The sequence below is a fragment of the Mesoplodon mirus genome (genome assembly GCF_964341445.2).
Source record: "Mesoplodon mirus genome assembly, contig: HAP1_SCAFFOLD_1328, whole genome shotgun sequence".
NCBI classification, from domain to species: domain Eukaryota; kingdom Metazoa; phylum Chordata; class Mammalia; order Artiodactyla; family Ziphiidae; genus Mesoplodon; species Mesoplodon mirus.
Window position 1 is genome coordinate 69,907 of NW_028294775.1, and position 27,884 is coordinate 97,790.

Genomic DNA, 27,884 nt, shown 5'->3' on the forward strand with positions numbered 1-27,884 from the left:
TAGGTTTGGAGACAGTAGTAACCTTGAGGAGGATTTCCTAAGAGGGACCCAAGGAGATGGGGAAACAGTGAAAGGCGTGGGTTATCCTGCAGGGTCAGCGGAGCTCAGCGGAAGGCAGGTGAAGGACTTGCATGGGGACCTGATCTCTCGCTAGGAGATGACAAGGCTACTTCTAGAGTGACACAGAGCGAAAAGCAGTGCTCGAAGAAGAAAACTCAAGCTGAGTTGCAGGATAAGAAATTATTATGCAAAACTTTACCCACAAGTTAATTTGCCACGTTCCAGACTGTGGCTTTTGGTGCCAGGCTTGTGTTACAGCAAAGGTGGCTACAAATTCTACTCAGTGTGCGTAGATGGAAAGAAATCACCATGGGAGCTTCATGGCCCACGTTTAGAGAAAGCAAGGGGCTTCTCAAGGACAGAGAAGCAGAGGCAGTACTCTGGCAAAAGGGCAAGACGAGGCCCTGGGGCCAGGGAAAGGAAACGCAACTGCACAGATCAGCCAGGAGCCCAGCTTGTTCATCATGGCAAAACAGAAATGAGTATTCCTAACCTAGCAATTATAACAAAATCATATTCTTTTAAATAGCTCATAATGTTCTTACCTGTTTCTTTTAAGCATAAATACCAGCTTAGCATTACCACCCTATAAAACAAACAAAAAAAGTGCATTTAAAAACAACGGGGCTTCCCTGGTGGCGCAGTGGTTGGGAGTCCGCCTGCCGATGCAGGGGATGCGGGTTCGTGCCCCGGTCCGGGAGGATCCCATATGCCGCGGGGCGGCTGGGCCCGTGAGCCATGGCCGCTGAGCCTGCGCGTCCGGAGCCTGTGCTCCGCAGCGAGAGAGGCCACGACAATGAGAGGCCCACGTGCCGCAAACAAAAACAAAAACAAAAACAAAAACAACAAAGACTCTGAGGCAAGAATGATATTCAGCGTGTGTCTGAGTTATGCTGTGACTTCCCCGTTTTCGTTCTTTACTGCAGTAGCTTCTCACTGCAGGGCAGTGAAGATTTGAGGCTGAACTGTTACTGAAGCCTTGCAAAGAGTTCAGGTGGATGTGTGCATTTAAACAAGCCTCTCAATGAAACTGGTCCAGCCACGGCCGCGGCAGAGCTGTGCACGTAGACGTGGTGTCTGGAGACAGGCCCTACGGCCAAGAACGTGGGGCTCTGAATTGTACTGTTTGCTTAGAGACGTGCTTTCCTCTTAAGATAAAACAGGAAATCAAAACGGCAAATTGGGCGTCCAAAACAAAACCAAAGTAGGCTAATTTCAAAGACTATGAATTTAGAGGAAGTGTCAGGGAGGACTTAGGGAGTGTATTTTAGAAAGAAATACCTTTTTCAGACCACTATCCGATTCTGTTCTCCTAAGATCTTGGCCATCATCTCCCTCTTCCTTCTCACCTCCTAAACAAACAAACAAGGTTTTTTTTTTTTTTTTTTTTTTTTTTTTGCAGTTGTAAAACAGATTAGCCAAGGAAATACTATATACATAGCTTAGGGACAGAATATTTCTGAATCCTATTAATGCCAATGGCAGCTAAGTGACTGATTATTAATAATTTTACTGATGCAGAAGAACTAGAAGCAGAAAGGAAAAACAAGTGTTATTACCCCCCTTTGGCTATAGCTTAGCTGAGATCTCAGGAAAACCTCTTTTATTACTGAAAATGAACATGACATTCATAGCGGTTCCTGAGTGTTTTAGCAGCTAGATACTTACTAGGATCTCACTAAAACATTTACTGACTGATTGGGACAGAGGAGATGGAGCTACCAGAGTACAGATCATTTTTAGTTGTGATAGTTAAGGATTGCCCACAAGAACACATGAGTTCAAAACCACTGACCTTTTGAAGCATTCATCTGATGGCTGTCAAATCCTCTAAAGGTCTCTGCTCTCTGGGGCAAGGAAACGGGGCCTACCATGCCTTCTTGTTCAACAGGGCTGCTGACAGCCTGCCCAAGTGTGCCTCCCAGGCTTCCACTCACCAAACCCTGAAGGATCTTCACTGGAAGAAAGGAAACATGCAAAACTGACATCTCCCCTTTTAATGGGAAAAAGAAAATCTCATGGTAATACACTATATGTACAGGGAAGATGAACAGAAAATTCCAAAGTGACTACGTGACTTCCTTTGCTCAGAGAAAGCTCTCAGCTCAGGATACATGCGTTAGTTGGATTCTAATGGAAATGCAGAGATTAGCTCTTCAGCCTTATTCACATGAGACCTAGGAGATTTAAAAGGGTACAGGGAAGGCAGAGTAATTTATTGGAAGGAGCATGGCCCCTGGAGTCAGATCCAAAGCAGCCAAAAGGAATTCCCTAGGAAGTAAGGTGAGCCAATTTGAGAACTGCAGTTCAAACTGGCAGGCTTTTTGCCCCTCCCATAGGGAGGTCAAGGGGCTAGAGCAGTCTAAGCATCTGAATTCTCAAATCCAACCAGCTAGGGTTCTCTTCTAGAGCAGCAGTGTCCCACAGAAAGGAGAAAGTGCTGAAAGTGGAATAAAAATTGAGCGGCAGAGAAGCAACAGAGATAAAGGAAAAAGAAGGTCCAGATGGAATAAGGGAGGAAAGAGAGGCAGGGAATCTTCTAAGACAAGCCATTGTTATTTTCTAAAAACACTACATGAAAACAATAGAAGAGTCCGATGAAGCAAAAAAGCTATCTGAGCCTAAAAATGTAGGAAATGTATTTCACGCAAAAATGAGCAACAGAAAAACATCAAAGTCAAATCCCACACAAAGTTAAGAAAAGGCAGAGAGAGAGAAAGAACAAGGGGCATAACTTCCCTACATATAATAAAAGCACATCAGAAGGACATGTCCATAAAATAAGTGAGCTAATAAAATGACACAAGACATGAAAGAACCTAAGTCAGAATCAGAAAACACAGAAAGGAGGTGGCAAAACTCAAGTGGAAATGAAAGGAAAAAAGGTATCCCTTTAAGAAATGAAAACAACTAGAATATGAGAGCAAATAAACCCAAAAGAAAAGGACTTAATAGGTGGTGAAAGGATATTTAAACATTAAAAAGATGAAGCTATAAAAAGTACTATGGGAAAGCAAGAAGTATTGAAGACAGGCAAAGATGATCCAACATATGGATAGTGGGAGTTCTTGAAGAAGAAAATCAAAGCAAGGGTGTAGGAAAAATATGGAAAACTATAAGAATACATCTCTGAAATCTGAAAAATCTGAAACTCTATGTCAAAATGGAACACTGTGAACCCAAGAACATCATTCCAGAATAACCAACACCAAGGCATATTCTGGTAAAACTACTCGGATTTAGGGGAAAAAAATCCTTTGGGCGTCTAGGCAAAGAGCATGCGACTTACATGGGGAAAATCAAATTACGGCCAGACTCTGCCAGCAATGCTTTACGTCAGAAAAAAATAAATAACATTCGAGAATTAAGATACTGAGGAAGAGAACATGAACCAAGGATTTTATATCCAGCAGAACAGATTTTCAAGTATAAAGGGCACAAATTATTACCAGTATGCAAGGACTCGGTATATTATCCTCATGAACCTTTCCTGAGACATCTACTAAAGAATAAGCTTTAGACATCCAAAATGACTGGAGAGACACTGATAAAAACTGGTGGTGGTTCTTGCAGAATGAAGACTACAGGTTGGGTCTAAAAAGGGGAGAGTGCCGTATACAGTGGCTGTAAGCTGACAGTATAGGCAGAGTACAACTGGTAAATAAAAAAGGGGGGAGGGAATGGGGATGCATAAGAGAGTCCTATTTAGTGACAGTAGTATTAGTACTGTTATTCTGACGTGTATGTTAGGGTAAATAGAGGCTATTTTATTTCTACGATGTATCCTTGAGAATGAGGATTCACAATGTGGAAGAAAAGAGATACAGATGTAATATAGAAGAGATTAAGCCCTGTAGTCCACAATTTGAATTAAATATGTATCCGTGTGAATTCATTACCCCATCCCCTCACGCACACACACAAGTATATTTCCCCCAAAGCGGCCCACTGAAAAGGCCCAACCTAGTAACGATGAAAACCCCAGCAGCAATAACCACCCCTAGTGCCTAGACAGTGGTCTTGAAACACCATTTCCCACTGAAAGAAACCAGAGCTTCTCAGAAAGATGGCTAATTCCAGGTATGGGCAGAAAACAAGATGAGCCTGGGACATCTTAACATACCAACCAGCAAAGCAGCTCTCAAAGACTGCTGGGGTCACGCCAAAAGGACTCAGAGGCCCCACAAAGAGGTGCTCCTTGGCAAAGAGAGGACCTCTTTAACTTTTAATGAGGATAAGAACTGTAACGACTTGAAGCGCATCAGACATATTTAATTCATGAGTCTATAATAATATATTAAAAGTACTGGTCACTTTCAGAGAATGACCATAAATCAATTGACTACTTTGAAAACTGGTAAATAACGGGGGGAAAAAATCAAGCATTTATCCTTTTATCTTGTTTTCCCTATATGTTACAAAATAAAGAATACAACTAGACATTTTGTGTCCCCAGATGAAAGAGCACAACACTACGGTAACACAGCTTGCCAAAGGGATTATGTCTGAGCAACTGAGCCTCCAAGTCCAGCAGAGAATCTAAAGGAAATGGAGGGCAGAAGAACAGAACCCCTGTGTGAATAAAACCCAAAAAGAGAAACCCACAGGTCAAAGCTCAAGGATAATTTGTGTGGAAAAGAAAGGGGTGGTGGGGTGGGTGGAGGACTGTAAAGAAAGAATCCTAAAAGGCATATCAAAAACCATGAATACAACTGAACCACAGGGTCTATGAACAGGCACTTGGCCATAAAGAAACTGAAGCGATTACTATAAAAGTCACAATATACTTTCGGGAGGGAGGGAGAGAGCTCTGATGGGGACAGGACATGTGGAAGGGCTTTTAGGGGTCTGGCCACATTTTATTTCTTGACCTGGGTAGTAGTTACAAGGATGTCCACCTGATAATAATTTACTAAAGTGAAATATGTATTGGGTTGTGTTCTGTATTTGTGATTTATTTTACAATACAAGAGTACAAACGGGTAGATAATATTAGTGTGTAAACCACTGTGGGAGGAGACAAAGAGGGGGGCGATGCTGAATGTAAATTACCCTCATTTATGGCACTTTTCATTAAAGGCCCTCCTTTGAGAGCCTCTTCTGTGTTGGATCGGAAGAGGATCCTAGAGCTTTGAGTTGGGGAGCAATCCTCTGGCAAGGGAGTGCTGCACTCAGTCATGTCCCGGAAAATCATCTCCTTCTCTTCCAGTAAGAGTAGGATCTGCTGGTCCTTTTGCTGAAGTTGCTCTGCAGGTGCACAGAGAAGAGATCTGGTGACTTGACTGTTCACTATGATGAGATGACTAAGACATGAGCACCACCTTGTGGTAACGCATGGAACCACAAGGAACATAGCTTGCCCCACTTTCTTTTTCATCATGAAGGCAGTATCAAGCTTTTGATCTGTAATGTCTACCTGGAAAACTATCCTGGGTCTTTCTAGGCAAATACCAGAATTTCTGACATAACGAACTTGCACTCTGTTCCATTCTCCTGCCTCCTGTTTATTTCTCAACCCACACACTCTTCTCTGGCTTCTGCCCATCACTCTGCCTCTGCTCTTTCCAAGGTTACCCTTCACTGCTGAATCCAGTGAAGTCTTTCATTTCATCTTTTCCAGCATGGATGACTTCCTCCATTTAAAACTGTTTCCCGGACTTCCCTGGTGGTGCAGTGGTTAAGAATCCGCCTGCCAATGCAGGGGACACGGGTTCGAGCCCTGGTCCGGGAAGATCCCACATGCCGTGGAGCAACTAAGCCCGTGTGCCACAACTGCTGAGCCTGCGCTCTACAGCCTGCGAGCCACAACTACTGAAGCCTGTGCGCGCCTAGAGCCCATACTCTGCAACAAGAGAAGCCACTGCAATGAGAAGCCCCCACTAGCCACAACTAGAGAAAGTCTGCGTACAGCAGCGAAGACCCAAGGCAGCCCAAAATGAACGAATGAATGAATGAATAATAAAATAAAATAAAACTGTTTCCCTCCCCATCCGCTTTTGAGGACACTGCTGGTTCTCTCTTCCTACCACTCTTACTCCAGCACTTTACAGACCAGACCTGCCACCTGCCATGAATGAGTATCTGGGCTCCCCCCACCCCCCAGCCCTGGGCTCCATCCTAAACTCCTTTCTATACATGCTTTCCTCTCGGTACCTCAGTCACTCCCATGGCTTCAGTTACCTCTTATGTGCTGATAACTCACAAAAGGCACCCCAAATCCTACCCACTCTTTGAGCACCAGACCGCTGAGTCCCACTGTCAGGAGGCTCTCTCCACCTAGACGCCTTGTTCTCCGCAGGTCAGAAACCTCTGTTCTCCCTTCTTGCCACCCCTCTTGCCTCCTCCTGGTAGCCTGTGGCCTCTTCCTCAGGCAACAACATTGTCATCCCCCAGTTACCCAGCTGGAAACCTGGGAGCGGTTTTGTCTCCTCCCTCTGTCCCACCACCCACCACAGTGGTTCCTTATTTCTTACTCATGTCCATCCCCCCTCCAGCCCATTTCTCACCAAATTTACCCCAAGAGTCCCCCAACTGGCTTTTCCACTCCCAGTGGGCTCCCCCAGCCCCCCAAGCAATTCTCCCAACTGGTGTCAATACCAATTAAAAAAGTTAAGTCTAAATTTTGCTAAAGAAATTGTATCATTCCCTTTGTTGCCTTTCAAGATGTGGTGGCTTCCTGGCTTAATCTCCCATCACTCAGCCCTGACTCTCCAGACATACCAAACCTTCATTCCTTGGCAGACACGTCAAGTCCTTTTTCACTTTTCACCTAACTATTCTTCATCTGGTGAGGTAATTTTTTTCAGATGTAGCTCATGTGTCATCTTCTCTGTGAGACTCACCACAGGCAGGATTCGTGGGTCCTACACACTTTACATGTGTCTGTGGTCTAGATGGCCTGTCATTTATGTACATCTCCCTTGCCAGAGTGTGGGTTTCCCGATGGCAGGGACAGTGCTTTAGGGCTCGTTGCACCCCTAGCACCTAGCGTTATGCCTGGCCAGGTGCTTCATACATGTGAAAAGAAGGCAGTTCTTATCTCTGCCACCCTAATCACAGGCAGAGATTAAAAAGTGTGATACTGGCTCCAGTCTAAATCTGTCCATCTCTTTTTTTGTTTTTCTCCCCATTGAAACAGAATGAAGTAATAAGTAAACTCCTTGGGCGCCTATATTTACTTGACTCTGGGCCTTACTTCTACCCAAAGCACAACACGTATTTACTTCAGAACACTCAGCAAGCACCGGCAAAGGGGCACGAGTACTGCGCCCTGCAGTTGAGCAGACAGGGAGCACAGCCCTGGCTCTGCCATGAACTGTGTGTGTGTGACCCTGGCTTGCTTGGCCTTCATGGGCCTCAGCTTTCTCACCTACACAGTGGGGACTGCAATACAGGGCTTGCAGGGATGCCAACAAGACTACATGAAACAGTAGGGCCTTGACAGAGAGTGGTCAAACGTAACCCATAGGCACACTTCTCCCCAAACCACCTCATGACGGATTTGGAACGCAGGGCACAGTGGCGGGGGTAACTGACAAATGGATCAACTGGAAAATTCTTTTCTGCAAGTACCTTTCTCTCCTTGTTTTAATCTTAGATGTGACCATGAATTCTGGCAGATTCTTCTGTGACAAAGTACAAAGACCGTCACCAGGGTCCAAGGACACTGATACCGAGACGAGAGACCCAACATCCCCTCGATCTAGTATCAGACACATTCCTACAGCCATTGTTCACCAGGACCTGTGCCAGCTCAGATTTGGTCTCTCTTTTGTTAGGAGCTATTCCCCTCCTCGGTTGACATGCCTGCCGGGACGGCTCTGGGATGGAGGAGCAGCGGGGACTCCATGGGACTGCAGACGCCCCCAGACAGGGCCTCAGACTGCTTCCACCAGCTTTACCTTTTAACTCCCGAGCTTTGGGGTCCAACATCTTCTTTTCTTCCTCAGTTTCACTAGGAATTCCTTCATCTTCATCTCTGTTCCCAATACAACCACAACAAAACAACACATTCTGAAGATGTCGATTAGTCTGATGGCAGCCCAACCATTATGAAACCACAGAGGTACCAGGAGGCAGGGGTGGGCCAGGGTGTGTGACTCACAGGGTGCTGATCGTGTCCTGGATGATCTGAATCCAGCTGTTCCGCTCCTCTTTGGAGCTGGCATGGACTTCCACCATCTCTGGATCTTTCATCCCCATACTGATTAGGAACAAACCTTTCTCCTCGTGTGCTACCTCTCTTACAATCAGCTTCTTTAGGGAGATCACCGTTGACTTCTGGTCCTGGAAAATGGGGGAGAGCGCAGACGTTAAGACACGGATACAACATTCTAGCTCTTAAAACAACCTCCGTCTAAGGTAAGACTAGATGCCTTTTAAAAGCATACGGCTCACTCACATTTTATGCAACAGAAAAAGATTTCCAAAAAGGAAACGAAAATTTAAGGTTATCAAGGTTCGAGTCCTGTTTTCTGCACGATGAGTCCTTTCCGGTTCGTCACAGAATCTGGTTGGCAATGTTATAAATTGGCAAGATTTGTAATACGTAATGTGTGAGACATACTCCAGTGACAGATTTCTTTTTAGATCAAATGCCAAAGGCTCTCAAAAGGATTATGAGGGAACAGAAAAATAATTGGTGGGGAGGGAGGTGGGCAGAAAACTGCAAGGGTATGTAAGAAATGACTCGGAGGCATCTGTCCTGAGCCAATTTTAAGAAGGTGGGAGAGCAGTAATACAGTGTTAACACTCACCACCTACCATCACGCGTTTGAATACTATTAATTACAAACAGCAGAGACAAACAATTCAGCTTACCAATGACGCAAAGACGTATTTCTGGTATTTTTCTTGAAGGAAAACTAAAATGTCAGTAAGCAGGACCGCTTGAACCTCTGTAGACGGGGGAAGGGAAGAGAGAACAATGGCCACTGAACGGTGAAGCACCTTCAGGGCACTTCATTAGAGGAAAACTCAGCAACACACCCGCACAGCACATTATTACACTCCCCCAAGGCAAGGGCTTGACATTTCTGCAGGGTCCAGATATGGTCATTAGATTTTTAGAGGCATTTTAAGATGGAACTTGTCACCAAAGCCTTGTCTTGGGAAGGCTTAAGCACTCAGTGCTGGAAAGATATATCCCACAAGGCAAGATTTTTAAGAATAAATACTTTAAGAGTAAAGCTGGAAAGCAGGACTTTAACAGATGCAAAATAGCAACACATTCTACAGGTCATAATACTCAGGTCATAGTATTTCTCAACTTCTGATCACAGTAATGGGAAAAAGGCGCCGGACAGCAGACAGGAAGGCTGCCAGAAGGTGATGTACAAGAATATCTCAGTCTAATGAAAGGCAGGCTTCATCCACACATCCTAGAGGACACGGATGGCTAGACAACACCCGCTGCCGTCACAGGTACACGGAGTACAGTGGCTCCGCTCCCAGCTCCAACACAGCACAGTCAACCTCAACCCCTCTGCACCGTGGAAACAGCCTTCTCTTCTTCTCAATTAAGACAAAACAAAAGCCAAATTAACATCTCTAGTTGGATCCAGGAATCAAAAGAATGCCACAAACTCTTGCTCTAATCCTCTAGGAGTATGAAGTGACATTTCCCATTATTCCCTTAAGGACAAAGTGGGACCTCCCTGGAGGTGAGCCGTCTACTGACACCTAACAGGTCCCTCTGTACCACCTTCACTCTGGAAAGGGGAGCCTACAAATCTCTGGGAAAACAACGGGCTGACTTATGCAGCCGCCTCCTGGGTGGGCAGGACCCTCTTGGCCTTTTCTACCACTACTGCCAAAACTGGGGTGCCCTCTCTGTGTAATTCATTGCAAAGCTATGAGGAAAAACAGAAGCAAGGATGTCTGATTCCTAGGGTGGTCTAGTTTTTCAGCCTAGACCACAGTAATTTTCCATGCACTACCATTAGTTTTGACAGGTTTTTTTTTTTCTTAAACTTTACTTTTAAATAGTTCAGGTGTCTGCCAAAAAAAAAAAAAAAGAGCTCTAAAACATAAGTTTCAACTTTATTGAATCCTGAAGTTTACGTGATCACGGCGTCAGTAGATCAGAGAAAAACAATCCTACCCCTTTCAAGGGTTACCCGACACAGGACTGGCTGTTCTTGGCACAAGTCATTTTCACTTGGGGGTGAAAATGACTAAACACCAAACTCTTATCTCCACTGGAGACATTTTAGGCCACAAAACCTGTCGTTGTGCCATTGCTTTGACCGCAACATTATTCCAACAGCTGGAATCTATTAGTTTTTATTTCGGGAATGAATAAATAAACTGCTGTGTAAAGAAAATACAGCACTGGCAGCAACTCTAGGAAACCCATCCTTACAAGAGAGGGCAGGTACTTCTCTACCATCAGGCTACCTCCGACACGGCCTCACAGTGGCGGTGAGGCCAGAGCCCTCAACTGTGGTCTCAGGACATCACAGAGCATCAGGGCTGGAAGGAAGGAGTTGCAGGGATTGCACAATTCAAGTTCATCATGGAACAGTGAGAGGCACAGCTGGCTGGTGGCAGGAAGGGGTATTTCTTCTCTCTGAGATGACCCTGCCCGGAGGAGCCCTTCCCGGATCCCTGCGACAACAACCGCCCTCGTCTCCGTCACTGGTACCTCCGCACCCCTGCTGTCCACTACCCTGCCCCTAGCAGCTGAACTACACACACTCTAACTCACTCACCCCTTTCCTGCTCAAACCCTCCATTCTGAGCCCATTCTTCGCTCACTCCCATCACCAGCATCCCTGTCAGCTCCCTAGTCTGGAGCACGCACCCACCCCAACCTGGCCCCCGGCCGATTCTTCAGCCATATTTCCTGCCTCACTCTGCTGCCAGAGACCCCGACTGCCCACCCTTCCCGACGGGCCAGACCCTTCAGCTCCACGCTTCCACGCTTCCTCCTCCCTTCTGCCTGGCTCCCTCCTCTTGTCCTCAGTTCACGCCTCTCTATTCTGGCAACCCTCTCTATTCTGGCAACCGTCATACTGCAGAGCAAGAACCTCTTTACAAGTCTCTTCATTCTCAGCCCAACTTCTCATGCAGGGTGTCCTGCGACATTCACCTTTGAGAGCAGCTGAATGCCTGGGATTTCTTTACTATGTGGTCTGAGCATGGTGAGACCCTAGCTAAGGAGTCCTGGGAATTCTCCCAGAGCAGCTACCTATAGCATTACTTATACCTCGGCGATGAGAGAAGCACACATTTTCACTCACCTGAGTTTTATGTCAGCGGGGCTGATGGCACTCGGCTGCTTTGTGTGCTCAGCTCACCGAGGCCAGGGAGGTGGGCTGGGTATACTCAAGGCTACTGCTGAGGTTAGAGTTACCATATAGGCCCAGAGGATACAGGTTTGATGAAAACAATTATTAAAAACAAACAGGGGCTTCCCTGGTGGTGCAGTGGTTGAGAATCTGCCTGCTAATGCAGGGGACACGGGTTCGAGCCCTGGTCTGGGAGGATCCCACGTGCCGCGGAGCGACTGGGCCCGTGAGCCACGACTACTGAGCCTGCGCGTCTGGAGCCTGTGCTCCGCAACAAGAGGCCGCGATAGTGAGAGGCCCGCGCACCGCGATGAAGAGTGGCCCCCGCTTGCCACAACTAGAGAAAGCCCTCGCACAGAAACGAAGACGCAACACAGCAAAAATAAATAAATTAATAAAAACTCCTACCCCCAACATCTTCTTTAAAAACAAAAAAAACCCAAAAAAAACAAACAAACCAGATGCACAGATGAATGAACAAACCTCCTAACTTCTTTCACTTGATGGGGCTGATCATTTAAAAGGTAAAAACTAAAATCAAACAGAAAGTGAGTATCTTTTATGACCTCTTTTGCTTAGAGAAAGATAAAAGATGAAAAACAAAGTTTAATAATAAATCTAGTTGCTGTGAGTTAAACTTTCGTTTCTCTAAGGTCTCAGGAGCTGAAAATTCCTCTGCTATCTCTTAGGAACGAGTGATGTATATTTAATCTCAGAGAATCTATGAATTGTGCAACTGATGGTATTTCCCTCCTAGCAATTGTTTTGCCAGAGACCCTGACCCCAAATGTGTTGCCCCTCTTTCATAGGGAAAATACGTCTTCCTTAACACCTTGCTTTTTTGTATGAATCTTACCCTTTGCTTTGTTCTTTAAAAAAAAATTTTTTTTTTCATTTCCCGACTGCATCATTTCCTCGTTCTCTTACTGTATTCTATATGGTTTTGTAAGCCATCTCAAACCAGTCTTTTCTGATACAAGATTAAGATCAATTAAATGCCTGCTGCTCCTGTGTGGCATCTGGACATGGGTCCCTGGGAACAACCTGGTGACATCTGGATTCTGCCCGCTGCCCTCTGGCACACGCTTAAGACTCTGACGAGAGTGAGCCTCACCTTTCAACCTCCCTGTTGTGCTCTTCAGAAACACGCTCCCATCCCGCACGAGCTTCTTCCACTTCAGATCCTCCTTGGCAAACACCTGACCACTCTTCATTCTCATGATCGACTTGCTATCTGTCTTTGTATAAATTTCATTGAGACGGACCTTCTTTTCATAACTCGCCACTTTGCTGTCCACAGCTCCAATCACACCCTTCACCAGGCCCAGGGACTGAGCTAGATCTTCCTGTTCCACTTCACTGTCTGAGAATGAAAGAATAACTGTCTCTACTGGGCAGAAGGAGGGGCACCCTGCCTTCTTTTTCTTTTTTTTTTTTGCGGTACGCGGGCCTCTCACTGTTGTGGCCTCTCCCGTTGCGGAGCACAGGCTCCGGACACGCAGGCTCAGTGGCCATGGCTCACGGGCCCAGCCGCTCCACGGCATGTGGGATCTTCCCGGACCGGGGCACGAACCCGCGTCCCCTGCATTGGCAGGCGGACTCCCAACCACTGCGCCACCAGGGGAGCCCCAGGACCCTGCCTTCTTGCTCCACATCACTGTCCTCCCTCTGTGGGCACGCTGGCAGAGCGAAGCCAACACGTCGAAGGGCACGTGCCTACCCCTCGCTCTGTCAGAGTTTAAATCAAGTTAGATGTTTCAAAGATACAGATGACATGCAGTTATATGCCACGTTCTAAAGTGGAAGGAACCCAACATTTTTAGGGAGGGAGAGGAGCAACCAGTTTTTTATTTATGTCTTTATTTTACCTAATCCTTAATGTAACTGCCCAGGAGCAGGATTAGCTGAGAGAGAAACTACGAAGTAGTGATTAAACGAGAAACAGTGGTGATTCTACAACTTGTAGGTGGAATCACCTCCCAGTCTAGGGACAAGCAACAAGTTGCTTAGGTCACTGAACTCTCACTGGGATCACTAAGTGGTTCCGTCCCTTCTTGCTCTCATTCACCCTAAGTCTGCTGATATAACACTTTATGTTTCCACTCAAGAAAACTGTCTTTCAGATAAAACACAGGCTCTCTTTTAGACCTTCTCGACGTAAAAGAGTTCTTCTACGGGGTCTCCAGTGCTGTTGGACAGACTGGAACAGTCCACTGGCAAACAAGACTGAGTCCAGAGAGAGACGCACCTTTGGTACACTGCAATATTCTTTGGAACAAAACCGGGTATTGGGTGATCCGTTGGGTTACAAGCAATATACACTCTGGGATTCCAAGCCTCCGTACGACTGAACTGCTCATCTTCTTCTGCAAGGAAGTAAACCAAGTGTCAGGATCTACCCAAGGGAGAAGGCTCGAGCCAAAACTGACAGTGACACAAGGCTCTGGACAACAGGGAAATCCCCACCGTTTCACATCGATACCTTCACAAAGGCCTGAAAATGCTTATCCTTGGTATAGAGGTCTTTGAAGTAGTTTACAGACTGGTTGTGCTGCCCACAAAACTTGCCGTATGTCTTCTTTAAGCGTTCTGCATTCTCTCCTGAAAACTGCAGAGGAAAGAGAACAGAGGTTATGCCATAACTCAGGGTGCTAAACTCCTATTACCATTTTGTCCAAAGTTTCCAGTCTACTTGTGAAACCCAAGAGAGCTCCCTCCAAAGACTGAAAGATTAAAATGGTACAGGAGCTTTGGAAAACAGTTTAGCAGTTCCTCAAAAAGGTAAATATAGAGTTACCATATGACCCAGCAATTCCGCTCCGGGACATAAAAACATATGTCCACACAAAAACCTGTATATGAATGTTCACAGCAGCATTATTCACAACAGCCCCAGAGTGGAAATAACCCAAGTGTTCATCAGAGGATAAATGGATAACGTATGAATGAAAAAAGCCAATCACAAAGGACAACATATTGCTTTATTCCATTTATATAAAATGTGCAGAATAGGCAACCCCACAGAGAAAGTAGATCAGTGGTTGCCTAGGGCTGGGGAAGTTGGTGGGGGTGACGATGATAAAAATGCTCTACAACGGACCGTGGCGACGGCTGCACAAGAGTCACGGATATACTGAAAACCACTGAACTGTGCACTTTAAATGGGTGGATCACATGGCATATGAATTACATTTCAATAAAGCTGTTATATATATTTAAAAAATAATAAATACAGAGATATCTATGTACTGTGCACGTAAGAAATGCAAGATGTGTTTTAACTCCCATTTGTCGTAACACAGTAATAAAACAGAGAGACTCACTAGAAGTCTTTCATGAGGTAGCACTCTCAAAGAAGTCATCCTGATAAGTCAGCAAGACATCAGAAACGGCCGTCATTACCTAGGGATCTGTTTATCCTACTTACCTCAGGCCAGCAGGCCTAACAATTCTGCATGGCCCTTACCTCATTCCCAAGCGTGTGCAATCTCAACCACTCATCTGAAGCTACGTTCACTGTGGGGTAACCGCTGAGTTTCTGTATGTGGTCCACAAGACACGTGCTAAGCATCAATTCCCGCTGGACTAACAATCTCTGGAGGCAACACAGCTTGATCCTTACCCCAAAACTTGAAAAAACGTTCAGCGTAGCCTTTCCTTTCCCCCTTTACCAACAGAGGAGCTGAGGCAGAGAGATTTTTAAGTGATCGGCTCCCATCACAAAGCAAGTGCCCTAAAAGGGTGACTCTGGCACTGGCGCTCAGAACCAACAAATGGACACCATGGGGCTAACATCTTACTAGAGAACATGCACAAATACAAGGAGCTACAAGGTCAGAGGAAGTACCAGTGCAGGTCTGAGGGTGGAGAGGAGGGGCAGAGGGAGAAACATGGAAAAGGACAGGAGGGGGATGTTTGGGGAGGAAGGGTCCTCACTTGCAGAGCTGACCGTGCCCACTTTGAGGCCCTGACCACCAGTGTGAACGCATTCACTACACTGCATCTGCATTTACTTCACGACATGCCTATCCTTCACTCCTAGAACATGAGTTCCATGAAGCAGAGGTCTACACTATACTTACCTTTGTGGTTCCACATGGTATTGAGTAAATCCCCAGTGAATACATGAAAAATGAATGAATGAAGGCACCAATGAATTAATAGGGCAAGGGGTACAGACTCAAGGAAGGACAACGAAAGGACAATATTTCCAATTCTCAGGCAAATGTTCCAGCAAGTAAGCCTCTGCTTCCACAAGGAGGCAGAGACTTGCCGGTGAGAAAGAGCTAGTCAGATGTGATGCGATCCCCTCTGCCTATAAAGGTTATACTAGCATTATTCATCTTTCAAAAAGAACGTTTTAAAAAAGAAACATTTAGAAACTGCCTATGACATATACATCTGAAAGTATCAAAACAACTTTTAGCTAAATTGCTTTTGACGTAGGATTGAAACCATACCATACCCTGATGAAAATATTAGCAAGAAATATTTTATGAATTATTTTACAGTTTCTTAGTTTCTTAGTCAAGTTTGTAGTCTCAGGTGGTTTTTAGATAAACGAGCCTTTTGATTTGAGGCACAAGTTGAAGTTGAGACTTCCAAAAACTATTTTTTGATCTCTTAAACTATAGTATCTCTGATGTTGGTACAGACTCTGAGGAAGAAAAACTGGCTTTTACCGCGTATCTACCATGTATGCTGGGTACTTTATATATACATTACCTCTTAAATTTTAAAATAGCATTAAAAGAGAAAATCTACTGTCCTCAATTACAGAAGAAGAAACTGAGGGTCGGAGAGCTGCAATCACTTGCCTAAGCTCACAGAGATCGTGAGCAGTCCAGCCAGGATGTGAATGCACAGCTACGGGGCCCCCAGTGCGTGTGAGAGGCACCAGGCGCCCACCCGCTGCTCACCTGGTGCACAAGCACATCCCCAATCCTCTTGATGAGAAAGTTCTTTTCACTTTTATCCACCAGAGAGTCCTTCTTCCGCTCCAGGATCCTCTGAAAGAACTGGCTGTGGATACTGATCAGCTCATCCAAACAGGGGAAGAGCTTCTCCACCAACTGCTGCTTGAAGAGCAGGTCGGCCGTCATGCCACGGCTGTACACGTCGCTCATGATCTTGAGTGTGCGGAGGTGATGGAACTCCGTCTGCATCAGCTCTGGGGGAGGGACAAGGCTCAGTGGTCAGGAATGCTCTCCTGGAGGATTCTCCTGCAAAGCGTGTCTGCTGCTACTAACAGCCCAATTTTGTCTTAAGGCTATTTACGGCCCAATTTAAACTTTAAAACTGAGTCAACAGCTGTCTTTTCCCTAAGGTGTTTTCATCCTATTCCTCGATTTTTGACGGGACCTCACACTATTTTCTGACAGGTGTACTGGATTCCATCACTCTTAAGTGGTGGTTTCCAATGTGGTCTTCATTGGGATTCAAGACCCTTCATAATTTACTACGTTCCTATTTCCCAGAAATGACTTGTGTTTAGTCTAGTTTCTACTGTAGCTGAGGAATTAAACTGTACTGTCACAAGAGATCTCTTTTTAGGACTATCACAAAATAAGCACTCATATTAAATAAAATGTCCAATAAAATTAAAGAATATAATTTTACAGAGAGAGTAAAGGATAGAAATAAGATGTCTCTCTACCTCAAAGTTTTCAAAAGAAAATCTTTGAGATGCTACATACTTGAAAATTGACTTGACATAGCCCAATAAATCCCCTAATAAACAATGCCAGACAATGCACATCAAATATTAGCAGAGCACATGAAGAGTCTCACCATAAATCACTTCTTGCCGTATGACCACATCTTTCTTTTGCTGTTTCAGAAACTGGCTGTCCACTATCTGACTCCAGCACTCTGCTTCCAGCTGTTTGGACTCAATCTCAAAGTCTCCCATTAGCTGCCCTTCATTCATGTCTGTACCTACTCCTCAAAATACAAAAAAAAAATCAATATCAGAATCCTGCATCTGTGACCTCTAAAAAAAACCTCTGCTGGACGTTCCTCATGGTGATAATTTCCTGAGACATAAACACTCTACACTAATACAGGGATGTTCATAGAATATATATTCTATTAGAAAAGATCATTTTCTGTTCCAGAGTGACATACTCTATATTCAAGACATTGGTTAAGGGTGATAACCGTCACATAAATCAAAGGTGATTAAGACATGATCAGGGTCCTGGTGACTTGACTTGTTTAAGAGAGTAGGCTTACAGCTGTGCCAAGAGAGCTAGAACTGAACGTGTACCAAAGTCTAGGGGAAGGAGAAGCGTTTGTACTAGAATCTGACCACATTAAAATCAATGACATCCTTCAGTGGACAACCATCTAACAACAGGGTAAGTGGGTTTACCAACTCATTATAAAGCATGTGATGCTTTACAGACAGTTCAGAGAAGTTTCACAGGAGTAAGGAAGAGGCAGGAGATGCGTTAGTTCTTGCATTCTAGGAGATGGCACAAAGTCTCTGCAGACACACACAATACATGCCGTGATTTCTGCTTACCCTCATCAGTAAGGGACTCTGTTGACTCATTGACCTTGCTGATTTTATTTCGTGAGTCTGTTGAATGAGACAGGAATTTCCAGGTGTTTGATATGTTCTCAGCATTGCCAACTCTGGGGGCAAAAGGAAACACATACCGTCAGATACATTCTGAGAAGCCACAGTTTCCGGTCTTAAGTGAAGATCTGACAAACTAGAAAGTGACAGCTGGCTGCAAGTACTACAATGATGGAAGACAAATTACTTAGGTCAGGTACCCAGCAATATGCAACACAAACTATTAAGGAAGGTTGGAGGCATTTAACATCACTGCAAGCATGAACTTTTTGAGCCTTGGATTTTTTTTTTAACGATAGGTAGCAAGGAGAATGCTCTTCCTTCAAACTGCATGCACATTATATAAGAAATTTTTCTGTTTGAAACTCATGTCTAACCACTACACTTTTTCCCTGTGTTCCCTAAATAACTATAGACCAAGCCCTTATATTAAACCATATTCTTCCAACTTTTCTTGAGCCCAACTCACCAGCTAGCACATTAGGCACCCAGTAGATGTTTGTGGTACAACACAAAAGTAAGCCAGAGTCATTTAAAACTAAATTTTATTTAAAGGCCAACTTTTAAAAGTCATAATATAAACTCATTTGGATAACATAAGAACTTGGAAAAGAAAGCCTTTGGTTAATTACAATAGAAAGACAAAACGACATAAAAATCCCTGAAACTTTGTTTTTAATGAGGAGGAAACATTAGCCAGCACAGAGGTTAGGAAACACAGACAAAAGGAGATTTGCATCCTTCAGTTGGGAATTTTCCTCCAGCCTAGGTTAAGAGAGCTGCAAGAGATGTTTTGAGTCCTACATTTGAGATGACTTCTTTACTGGATGGGAAGGCAGGCATCTTACCCCAAACAGCCAGCAACATCATAATTGGCCCCGTGCTAATCACAGACAGCCGAGGCCTGAACAATCAGGGGCCACAGCAACTTCTGGAGGGACCATAAAAGGAACTCAGTGCAGATGAGGGATGGGGAACCTACTGTAGTACCCGGCCCATTATTCACTCCCATGACTTAAGAGTCAAGAGGCAAGTTTAAAAAAAAAAAAAAAAAAAAAAAGCGAAACAGAACACAGTTACCCCCTCCCCCCAGGTTCATCTGACCAACAGAAAAGTGTGACATATGAAAATACAAGTGATAGAAACCAAACATTCAGAATTAAATCTTTTTTCCTATTCCCACTTCTTATTTTGATCTGAAAATCATCCTTTTAGAAGGCAGGTTCTTGAAAAGCAGGGCTGATCATGTATAAAAGCAGAGGACAACTGGCCTAAAAATGGTGTTTAAAGGGGATCCTTGCTACAAAATGGCGATCATGATGGTGCATCAAAGTGTAATCCTCACCCCACTCAGCTGTAGCACTAACCCATTACGTTATACATTTCTTTCTAAAACAATCTTTTTGTCAAATGGTATAAATTATTATGCTCTGTCACCTAGATGTCAACTGTGTTAGCTTTACATCCCCACTCACCCAGCAATGTTCTGAATGGAGACACTTTTGGAGAGCGACACACTCTGCTGGGACCGTCTGTTAGCAAACATGGGGGCGGCAGTGGTTTCATGGGCCAGGAGGAATGCGGACTGAGGGCGCTCCTTGGGCTGGGAGGCTGTAAAGAACGAAAGGACACCAAATGAAGTATCACCGACACATGCCCACCAGCACTGACTCACCTGATGAATGCCAAATAGAAGCAAACTGCTTTAAAAGAGATTTACCCTGGGAGTGTAAATAGGTACAAAAACTCTATGGAAGACAACTTGGCAATAGCTGTTGAAACTGTAAATGCCTATCTTTGATCCAGTAATTCCATTTAGGATATGTTTATTCTACAAGATTTACTTGTTTATATTTGAAATGACATATGTCCAAAGTTATTCAATGCAAAGTTTGGTAAAAGCAAACTGAGTATCAAAAGAAGATCAGTTAATCAATCATTGTACAGCCTACATGTGAATACTATGAAGCTTTAAAAAAAAATGAGGACACTCTCCATGAACTGACACAGATCTGCAGATAACATATTAAGGGGGAAAAAAACCAAGGTGCAGGGCTTCCCTGTTGGCGCAGTGGTTGAGAGTCTGCCTGCCGATGCAGGGGACGTGGGTTCGAGCCCCGGTCAGGGAAGATCCCACATGCCGCGAAGTGGCTGGGCCCGTGAGCCATGGCCGCTGAGCCTGCGCGTCCAGAGCCTGTGCTCCGCAACGGGAGAGGCCACAACAGGGAGAGGCCCGTGTACCGCAAAAAAAAAAAAAAAAAAAAAATCAAGGTGCAGAATAAAGTGTGCAACAGACCACCTTTTATGTTTTAAAAACATAATTAATAATCCAAATTGGTATTTGCTTCATTATGATAAAGAAACTTAAGGAAGATAAATATAAAACTAAAAAAAAGCGGTTCACCTGTGGGGTGTGATGGCAGTGAGGATAAAGAATCATATATTTAAAAATTTAAACTAATTCAAAGTAAGAGAAAAGGAGACCGAGAGAATTTTAAGGATAAAAGGAGCCTCAGAGATAACAGGCTGGTGTTCTTTGGGAGGACCTACCAAGAAACGTGTCAGGGGCTGGTGAGATATGCAAATTCCCAGCCCTCCTTGTTCTGTGCAGGTGGGACCTGGGAGCCTACACATTTACTAGCTCCCCAAGCGATTCTTCTGTACAATGTCTGAGAACACAGGTTTTGACCAATTCCTTTAATTTACAGATGAGGAAAATGCAACATGTGTTTGAGGTCACATAGCTAATTTGTCCTCATACTGCATACTTCTCTTGAACTTGACCAAAGAGGAAACTGGAGCTCTAATTTCATGCTAAAGTAGTCACACTGCCATCTGGGTAGCAAATTATTTTTCCTTGGTAGCTAACTAAACTGCTGCATTACCTGTCCATCCCCAGGAGCATCAGGAGCTGAAGGAAATAAGACTGGGGCAGCTGTTATGGCTTCACAGTATTACAGGATGTTTCTGACTTAATAAAATTAATAAAACCATTAATTTCCAATTCAAATTCTGTTTAGAAGAAGGTGATATAATAAACACCAGAAACATGCTACCCTATAACACGACCAGACCCTTCCTGCAGGAAGCACACAGGAAACTAGGAGATGTGGGTCCCACACCAACAGGGAAGAAGGGCAACTGGCAGGGAAGAGAACATGCTCAAGTGTTCAAGAGCCTGGAGCACATCCTCAGTGTCTCAGAAGGGAAGCTGCTGAGCAGATAAAATCTGATGAAGGAAGAAACACCCGTTCTTGAAGAACAGTAGGATGTGGGTAAGTCAACAGAAAAAGGGGACATTCTGATGAGGAGAATTACATGAAGGAAGGCAGAAACACTCTATTAATGTGAAAGGGAGAAAACAAGCAGAAGAGGAAGTAAGTAGAGGGGCGTATATAAGGGATCAGTGAAACGGCTGGAGAAGCAGAACGAAGTCATGTCATGCAGAGCCCTGAACATTATCAAGAACAACCTGCATCTAAAAGGCAGCATAGGGGGTTGAAAACAACAACTTTCCTTTGTTGAAACCAGTCCACTCCACTCAGGGAAGTTGCTAACTACTCTCTGAGCCTCAGCATCCTTAATTGTGATGGTGATGGTAGTGGTGAAAGCAAACACTGAAGGAGGCCTCTCACCAAGTACTTCACTGGTGTGATCTCACTTAAACCCGATGACCACCTGCTGATACTATTACCATCCTTTCACAGAGGAGGAAAACGAGGTACAGGGGATTTAGTAAACGTCCGAGGTTATGCGGCTATTAAGTGGGATGCTGGGACTCAGACCCATCCAACTTGAATCCACAATCTGTACTCTTACCGCTACGTTACCTCAGGAATAAAACGGGTAAAACAGGAATAAGAATACATGCGGGGGTCAGACCTAATAGGTATTTTTTGGAAAAATGCTATTTTATCTGATTTGAAAGAAAAAAAAAAGGTTTCTGAAATAAGGGATAATGTCACAGAACAAAAGTTTAAGGAAGATTAGACTTGTAAAAGGTGTTGGAATGGGTTGGATCATTGGTTAAAGTGGGTGACTGTCTGGCACAACTTTTCTTCTAGGAATCCACATGCAAAGATGGGCAATAATTGGACTTCTGTCTAAAGGGACTCCACACCCTCCTGGTGGCACAGTCTCTACAGCCATTCCGGGGCCATCTGGAAGCACTCAGAGCAGTCGGGCACAGAGCAGTGGTCCTCAAGCTCGAGTGTGTGCATCACCGTCACCTGGAACATCTACTAAAACACAGATCACTGGGCTCCGCCTCTGGAATCTCTGACGTAGTAGGTTTGGGGAGGGCCCAAGAATTGGCACTTCTAATTGATCCAGGATCTACCCTTTGAAAAACACGGCCTGAGGGTAAGTTTCACATGGGCTCCCATAGAGCAAATTTAGGTGATATTCATTACTGCATCTTTATGACAGGGGTTGGAAACAACTCAGACAACCATCTTTGGGGGAACTGATAATTATAATGTGGTATATATTTATGAAAGAACACCATGCAGCGATCTGAGACAATAGCTTACATATAGTAACACGCATAGATCTCAAAACCATATTGAGTGGAAAAAACCCCAGCAGAATGGATAAGCAAGTCCTATCATCTAATTTACATTTAACGCACAAAATCATAAGAGATATTTCCAGAGGTACACATATGTCTAAAGATACGGCAGATTAGAGAGGTTTACATGAAGTATACTGCAGTGCGTGCCGAGGAGGGGAAAGGAATGAGATAGGGAATGAAGAATGAAATGGGGAAAATATTAAGTAAAACCAAAGTGAAGCTTTGCACAGACTGGAGAAGACAGGTTGATGTGAATGGGAGAGGTGTGATTTATCCAATTTGTGTACCACTGAAGTCCTTGGGGAAAAAAAGATTTTCATAACTCCACAGTTTGTCAAGAAGTTTATAAGCAAGATCTCATCTGATGCAACTGTACCGCTGCTAAAAGCGAGTTTCACTGTCGACTCACGCAAGAGAAATTTCAAGACACACAGGGCTAAGGTGCTGCCTTTTAAGCGAAGACACACACTATTCTAGAACCTTCCAGAGAGTTTGATGGTAGAATGGTAAGCTTTTGGTCAATGAAACTGCAGCCTTCTCTAAGTATTCAAAATAGGTATTCAAATCTTGCTTAAGAATAACAAGTAAATACTACAGAAGTATGGGTAAGTCCTGAACCAGAGAGGCGAAAAGGAATCATGAGACGTGGGCCGAGCTACTTACACTTGTTTCTCATAATGACCGTGGGCAGCGAAGATGTGTCATGTGCTTGAAGGCTCCCTTTGGGCTGCTGAAAGGAAAAGAAAGCCTGAGTGAACCCTGCATTTACAATTTATCTTCTGTCAAGTTTCAAGAGGCTTAGAGCAGGAAGCCAGCTGCTCCTACTTCCCTGCTCTATTCCTGCCAATGGTCCTCAGCACCCTAGTCCTAAGCCACCCACTCTGGCTCCCCTCTGAACCCGCCAAGCACTGTGATCCTGCAAATGCCGTCTCTTCTGCCTGGAATGCTCTCTTCACCTTCACAGGCATGGCATTCTTCTATTTCAAGATAATCCCTCCTTGGTAGAGCCATCTGTTAGCTTCTTTCTTCTCCTCACCCAAGGCAGTGACTGGCACCCCTTAGAATCCTGCATGTGCCCCCACCTAGTTTTTTCCTTATTTATGGTCATCGTCTGCTTGTCCATCTTCCCCACCAGAATGCCGATTCCTTAAGAGCGGCATCTGTGCCTTTTTTGTTTCTCTTTCTCCAGTGACTCGCATTTATAAGGTGTTAAATAATTCTTAGGTAAAGTGCTAATTTTAAGACTTTTGTTGTAGCATGGAACAGAGACACTGTGTGAGAAATTACAGACTGAAGCAATTAGTCTGAGATAAATCATTAGTGAAAAAGGGTCCATTTAAAATGGAACTCCCCCTTTCAGGTTACATTCTTTTCTATGGGATATGCTGTATCCCTATCATTCTCCTTCTCTATAGCACATTCACAGTAACAGCAGTCTTACCAGAGATCACAAACTCAAATGCCTGTGGGGTCGGGCAGGTAACAAAGGACAGAGGCGAGTTGGAGGAGGGGGGGAGTGGCAGGCTGGGGCTTGTATATCTTGTCTAGAGGAGGCAGCAGTCACTCAGCCCCAGTAGATTATCACCCACCACCCACCTCTCCAACATTTAAGGAACTACAGGCCAGATACTGTTCTACGTGCTCAGGAGCTATTGATGGATCACTTGGCAAGTTGAGTGCTTACATTCTAGTGGGGGGAAGGTACAGAACATTAAAAGTAAATGTAATACAATAAATACAGTTGTTAAGTAGACCCTAAGAAGGTGATAAGTAGTACTATGGAAAAAAAGAAAAAGAGCAAGGGGGGAATTGGGAATGCTGGGTAAGGGGAAATACCAGGGCTGTGAGATCTTCCATTTCTTCAGGAGAAATCAGAAATCCAAACTGGTGTGAAATACGATTTTTCAATAAATACACTAACTCAAATAAAAAAAAAATTACTCCATGAGCCAAACAAAATTTATGTCCATGGACTGAATAAGATCTAGGGTACAGAGGTCTGTCATCTTTACACTAGAGTTCAGTGCTTCTCAAAGTGTGGTCCTCGGACTAGCAGCATTAGCATCATCTGGGAACTTATTAGAAAGGCAAGTTCCTGCCCCCTCCCCACCCACCAAATTGGAAGCTCTGGGAGTGGGGCCCACTGTCACCTTATAACAAGCCCCCCAGGTGATTCTAATGCACACTCCAGTTTGAGGCCACTGCACTAGATAAATGTGTTTGGTTACTGGAAGCACACAGCATGCTGAGCATCTGTGTAGATGGAGCTGGAGAGCACTCTTCTGACAAGGAACAAAGACATTTATGAGTGACTACAACACTGAAAACCACACAGGCCACCTAAACGCCCATCTGCCCCCAGCCTCGTACTCTTTAAGGGCTCTGATATGCAGTGCCTGTTATCACACAGCTGCATACTCAGAGCACGTACCATCATACACTTCCTGCTCCTGTCATGTGATCCACACGAGCCTGTGGAGAAAAGTGCTGCCAGACAGGCCCGTTTAACCCTGACACTCCCCAGCCCATCAGCGTGTCAGAGCCCCTGATTTCCACCTGCTGCCCTCATGGTCCTGAAGAAGGAAGCCAGGCATGTGAAAGGCAGAGGAGGTCTGCAGACACAGTTAAGAAAAAAACCACTTCAACGGCGACACAGATTAAAATCACAGAGAAATGTGCATTTAACATGGAGAAGCTCTGAAATCATTTTACCTTCCAAAAGCCACAAATTCTCGAGTGTGTTAAGAAGAGAAAAATCATTTTTGGTTATTTTAGTCTCAAAGTAGGTACCAAATGATGAAAATAAACAAAAACTACAACCCCAAATCTCCCACCTCTGAAGATCTTATTGGTTTAGCCAGAAGTGTCTTACCTTCATTTTGACCTTTGCACAGGAGGCCAGACTTTCTCTACGGCCTTTGTGGACAAAAGCACTACAACCTGAAAAGAGAGCAAAACCCCAGGTGACATTAATACACAGCAAACAGATCCCCCAGACTGATTTTTCCACTGCCCCAGCAACCGACAGACTGCCAGGTGAAGTCGCTCACAGGTCAGAATGTGACTAGCCGAAATTACAGACTGCAGCCCTCTTCTAGGAAGCAGGCGTGCGATGTCATTTGGAGGAGGAGAAACAAGAGCAGATGTGATTTCTGATTAATAAAAACTAGAAATCTGAATCTTCTCGGGCAGGAAGCTGAGAGGCTACAAAACTAAAGTGAAAGCGTCTGCTGTCAATATGTGAGTCTAAGTCACAAACAATACATAAATGATATGTATTTACATATATAGACATTTACATATACGTTTAATAACACCCACAAATAATACATAAATACAGCCCCTTAACAGGGGCTGTGAAATCTGTATGGCTGTGTCAAAGGTGGAATGTGAATCTGAAAATCTACCTATTTATGTCCTTTGACTTGGAAACCTAACTACCCTGAACTTTTTGCAACACCCCGACTGAGTCAAGAGCCGCAGAAGAAAGGTCATCAGAACCACCCTAATAAAGTACCTCTGGAAGCCCTGACTCGAGAGGAAGTAGGAGACTTCCTGAAGATGAACGGACATTTCCAGAAAGATGGAGCACAGCCCATAATCCTCCAAGGACACGAACTTATTTCAACTCATTTCTCACTCCTTGACCCACAAGGGCCACTTATGTAAACACCCCCCCCCCACTCTCTGCCTCACAAGGGTCATCATCAGCTTGTACTGCTGCTATCAAGTCATAAAGCAGAACTATGCCAGGAGGTCAGAGGTCGAGCATCTCTCCAGGAAAGGACTGCCTGAGAAAATCAACAGATACCACCCATCAGGCAACGCTTCACACCCGGATTCAGGAAGCACCATAGGTCCTGCCTATGGTAACCCACGAATCATGGGCCAGGATGCTCTCCTGGTTCCTACGTATGGATTACGAGGATACTAGAATGGAGACTGCCAGAACCCCAGACCCCAGAGGCTTTTCCCCATTCCTTCCTCAATGCCCACTCGGTTCACAGGTCTCTTCCCTAACACCACCAGTCACAATGCGTTGGATAATCTTATGGTTTTCTCCTCCACTGAGTGCTCCTCTAGGGCAGGGTCCCTTCATCTACTGCCGAATCCTTAATTAGGTCTCCCTAGCATAATGCCTGGCTCATGCCACCTACTCAAACGTCTGTTTGAGATCTTATGTCTATCTTATCCAAAAGCCAAGTGCCCTGACACAACCTAGGTTACAGCATGTCAAATATCTTATCAACACTAAAAGGAGTACTAGAAGAACAACCATCACACTAAACGTGATTTAGGTCCTGGCTCTCCTAATTAGTTAACGTTACCCTATGCGAGTTCCTTCTCTATAGGCCTCAGTTTCCTCAGAACTATAAAATGAAAGGAAGTACCACATCTTTCCCCAAGTTCCTTTTCTCTGTGATCCTGTAAGACTCCTTAGGCTACATCTCTTGAAGAAAGAGATAATTTTCCAAGTAAATCCACTAGATTGTTCTATAAGGTTCATGTTGCAGAAGAGTTTTCAACTTAGTCATCTGAATTATCACTAGGACAGACCCATCCTTCAGGGAATGGTTAGGGAAAGTTCCAAGTGGAGAAATCTTGGCTGAAGCTATTTCCATAAAAGAGGCGATAGGGAGCAACTCTACTTTTGTTGACAGGATGGCCCAGAGCGGGAACTTGTCTGGAAGTGGGGTGGGGTGAAGTATTCTGGGCCTTTTACTCTCGGGCCTACCAAGCCTTCTATCTAGCTAAGCTCTTCTAGCTCCACCCCAAGTGAAATTCACTGTCTGGTCATTTTTCTGATGTTAAACCATCAGAAGAGACATCCATTTACCAATGGCAGCACGAGAGACTCTCCAGGGAAATCAAAAACTGGGTAAATAATATCTCCTCTTACCACTTCTATTCAATAATATATTAAGAGTTCCTGGGTAGTATTATAAGGCAAAAAAAGAAAAAGATACAAAATGTAAAGCAAACAAGCAAAAATCCCTGTCTTTATTCACAGAGAACTTGCATAAGTTATTTGCTAAAATTAAGAAAGAAAAAGAAAGAAACACGAGAAAAGCTACTAGAAGTAAAACTTACGGCAAAGTCATGGAACTCAAAGTTGATAACACAAAAATCAATTGTATTTTCATATACTAGCAATAAAAAATGAAATTTAAAATTATCATTTACCATAGCATCAGAAAGTGAAATACATGGGGGACTTCCCTGGTGGCACAATGGTTAAGACCCCGTGCTCCCCCCAATGCTCATTGCAGCACTATTTACAAATAGCCAGGTCATGGACGCAATCTAAATGCCCATCGACAGACGAATGGATAAAGAAGATGTGGTACATATATACAATGGAATATTACTCAGCCAT

General features: G+C 44.4%; 1 protein-coding gene across 1 annotated transcript; it reads right to left on the minus strand.

Moving 5' to 3' along the window:
- LOC309797980 (A-kinase anchor protein 13-like) lies at positions 1–25,447 on the minus strand (the record flags this gene model as incomplete). Its single annotated transcript, XM_082646341.1, has 16 exons — positions 1–646; positions 1,342–1,412; positions 1,856–2,017; positions 5,113–5,307; positions 7,962–8,038; positions 8,165–8,346; positions 8,881–8,957; positions 12,466–12,714; positions 13,600–13,717; positions 13,834–13,959; positions 16,271–16,521; positions 17,142–17,294; positions 17,878–17,990; positions 19,410–19,545; positions 23,171–23,237; positions 25,380–25,447. Coding segments are annotated over 16 exons (2,090 nt in total), but the record flags the coding sequence as incomplete, so codon positions are not given.
- Between the last annotated feature and the right edge of the window lie 2,437 nt (positions 25,448–27,884).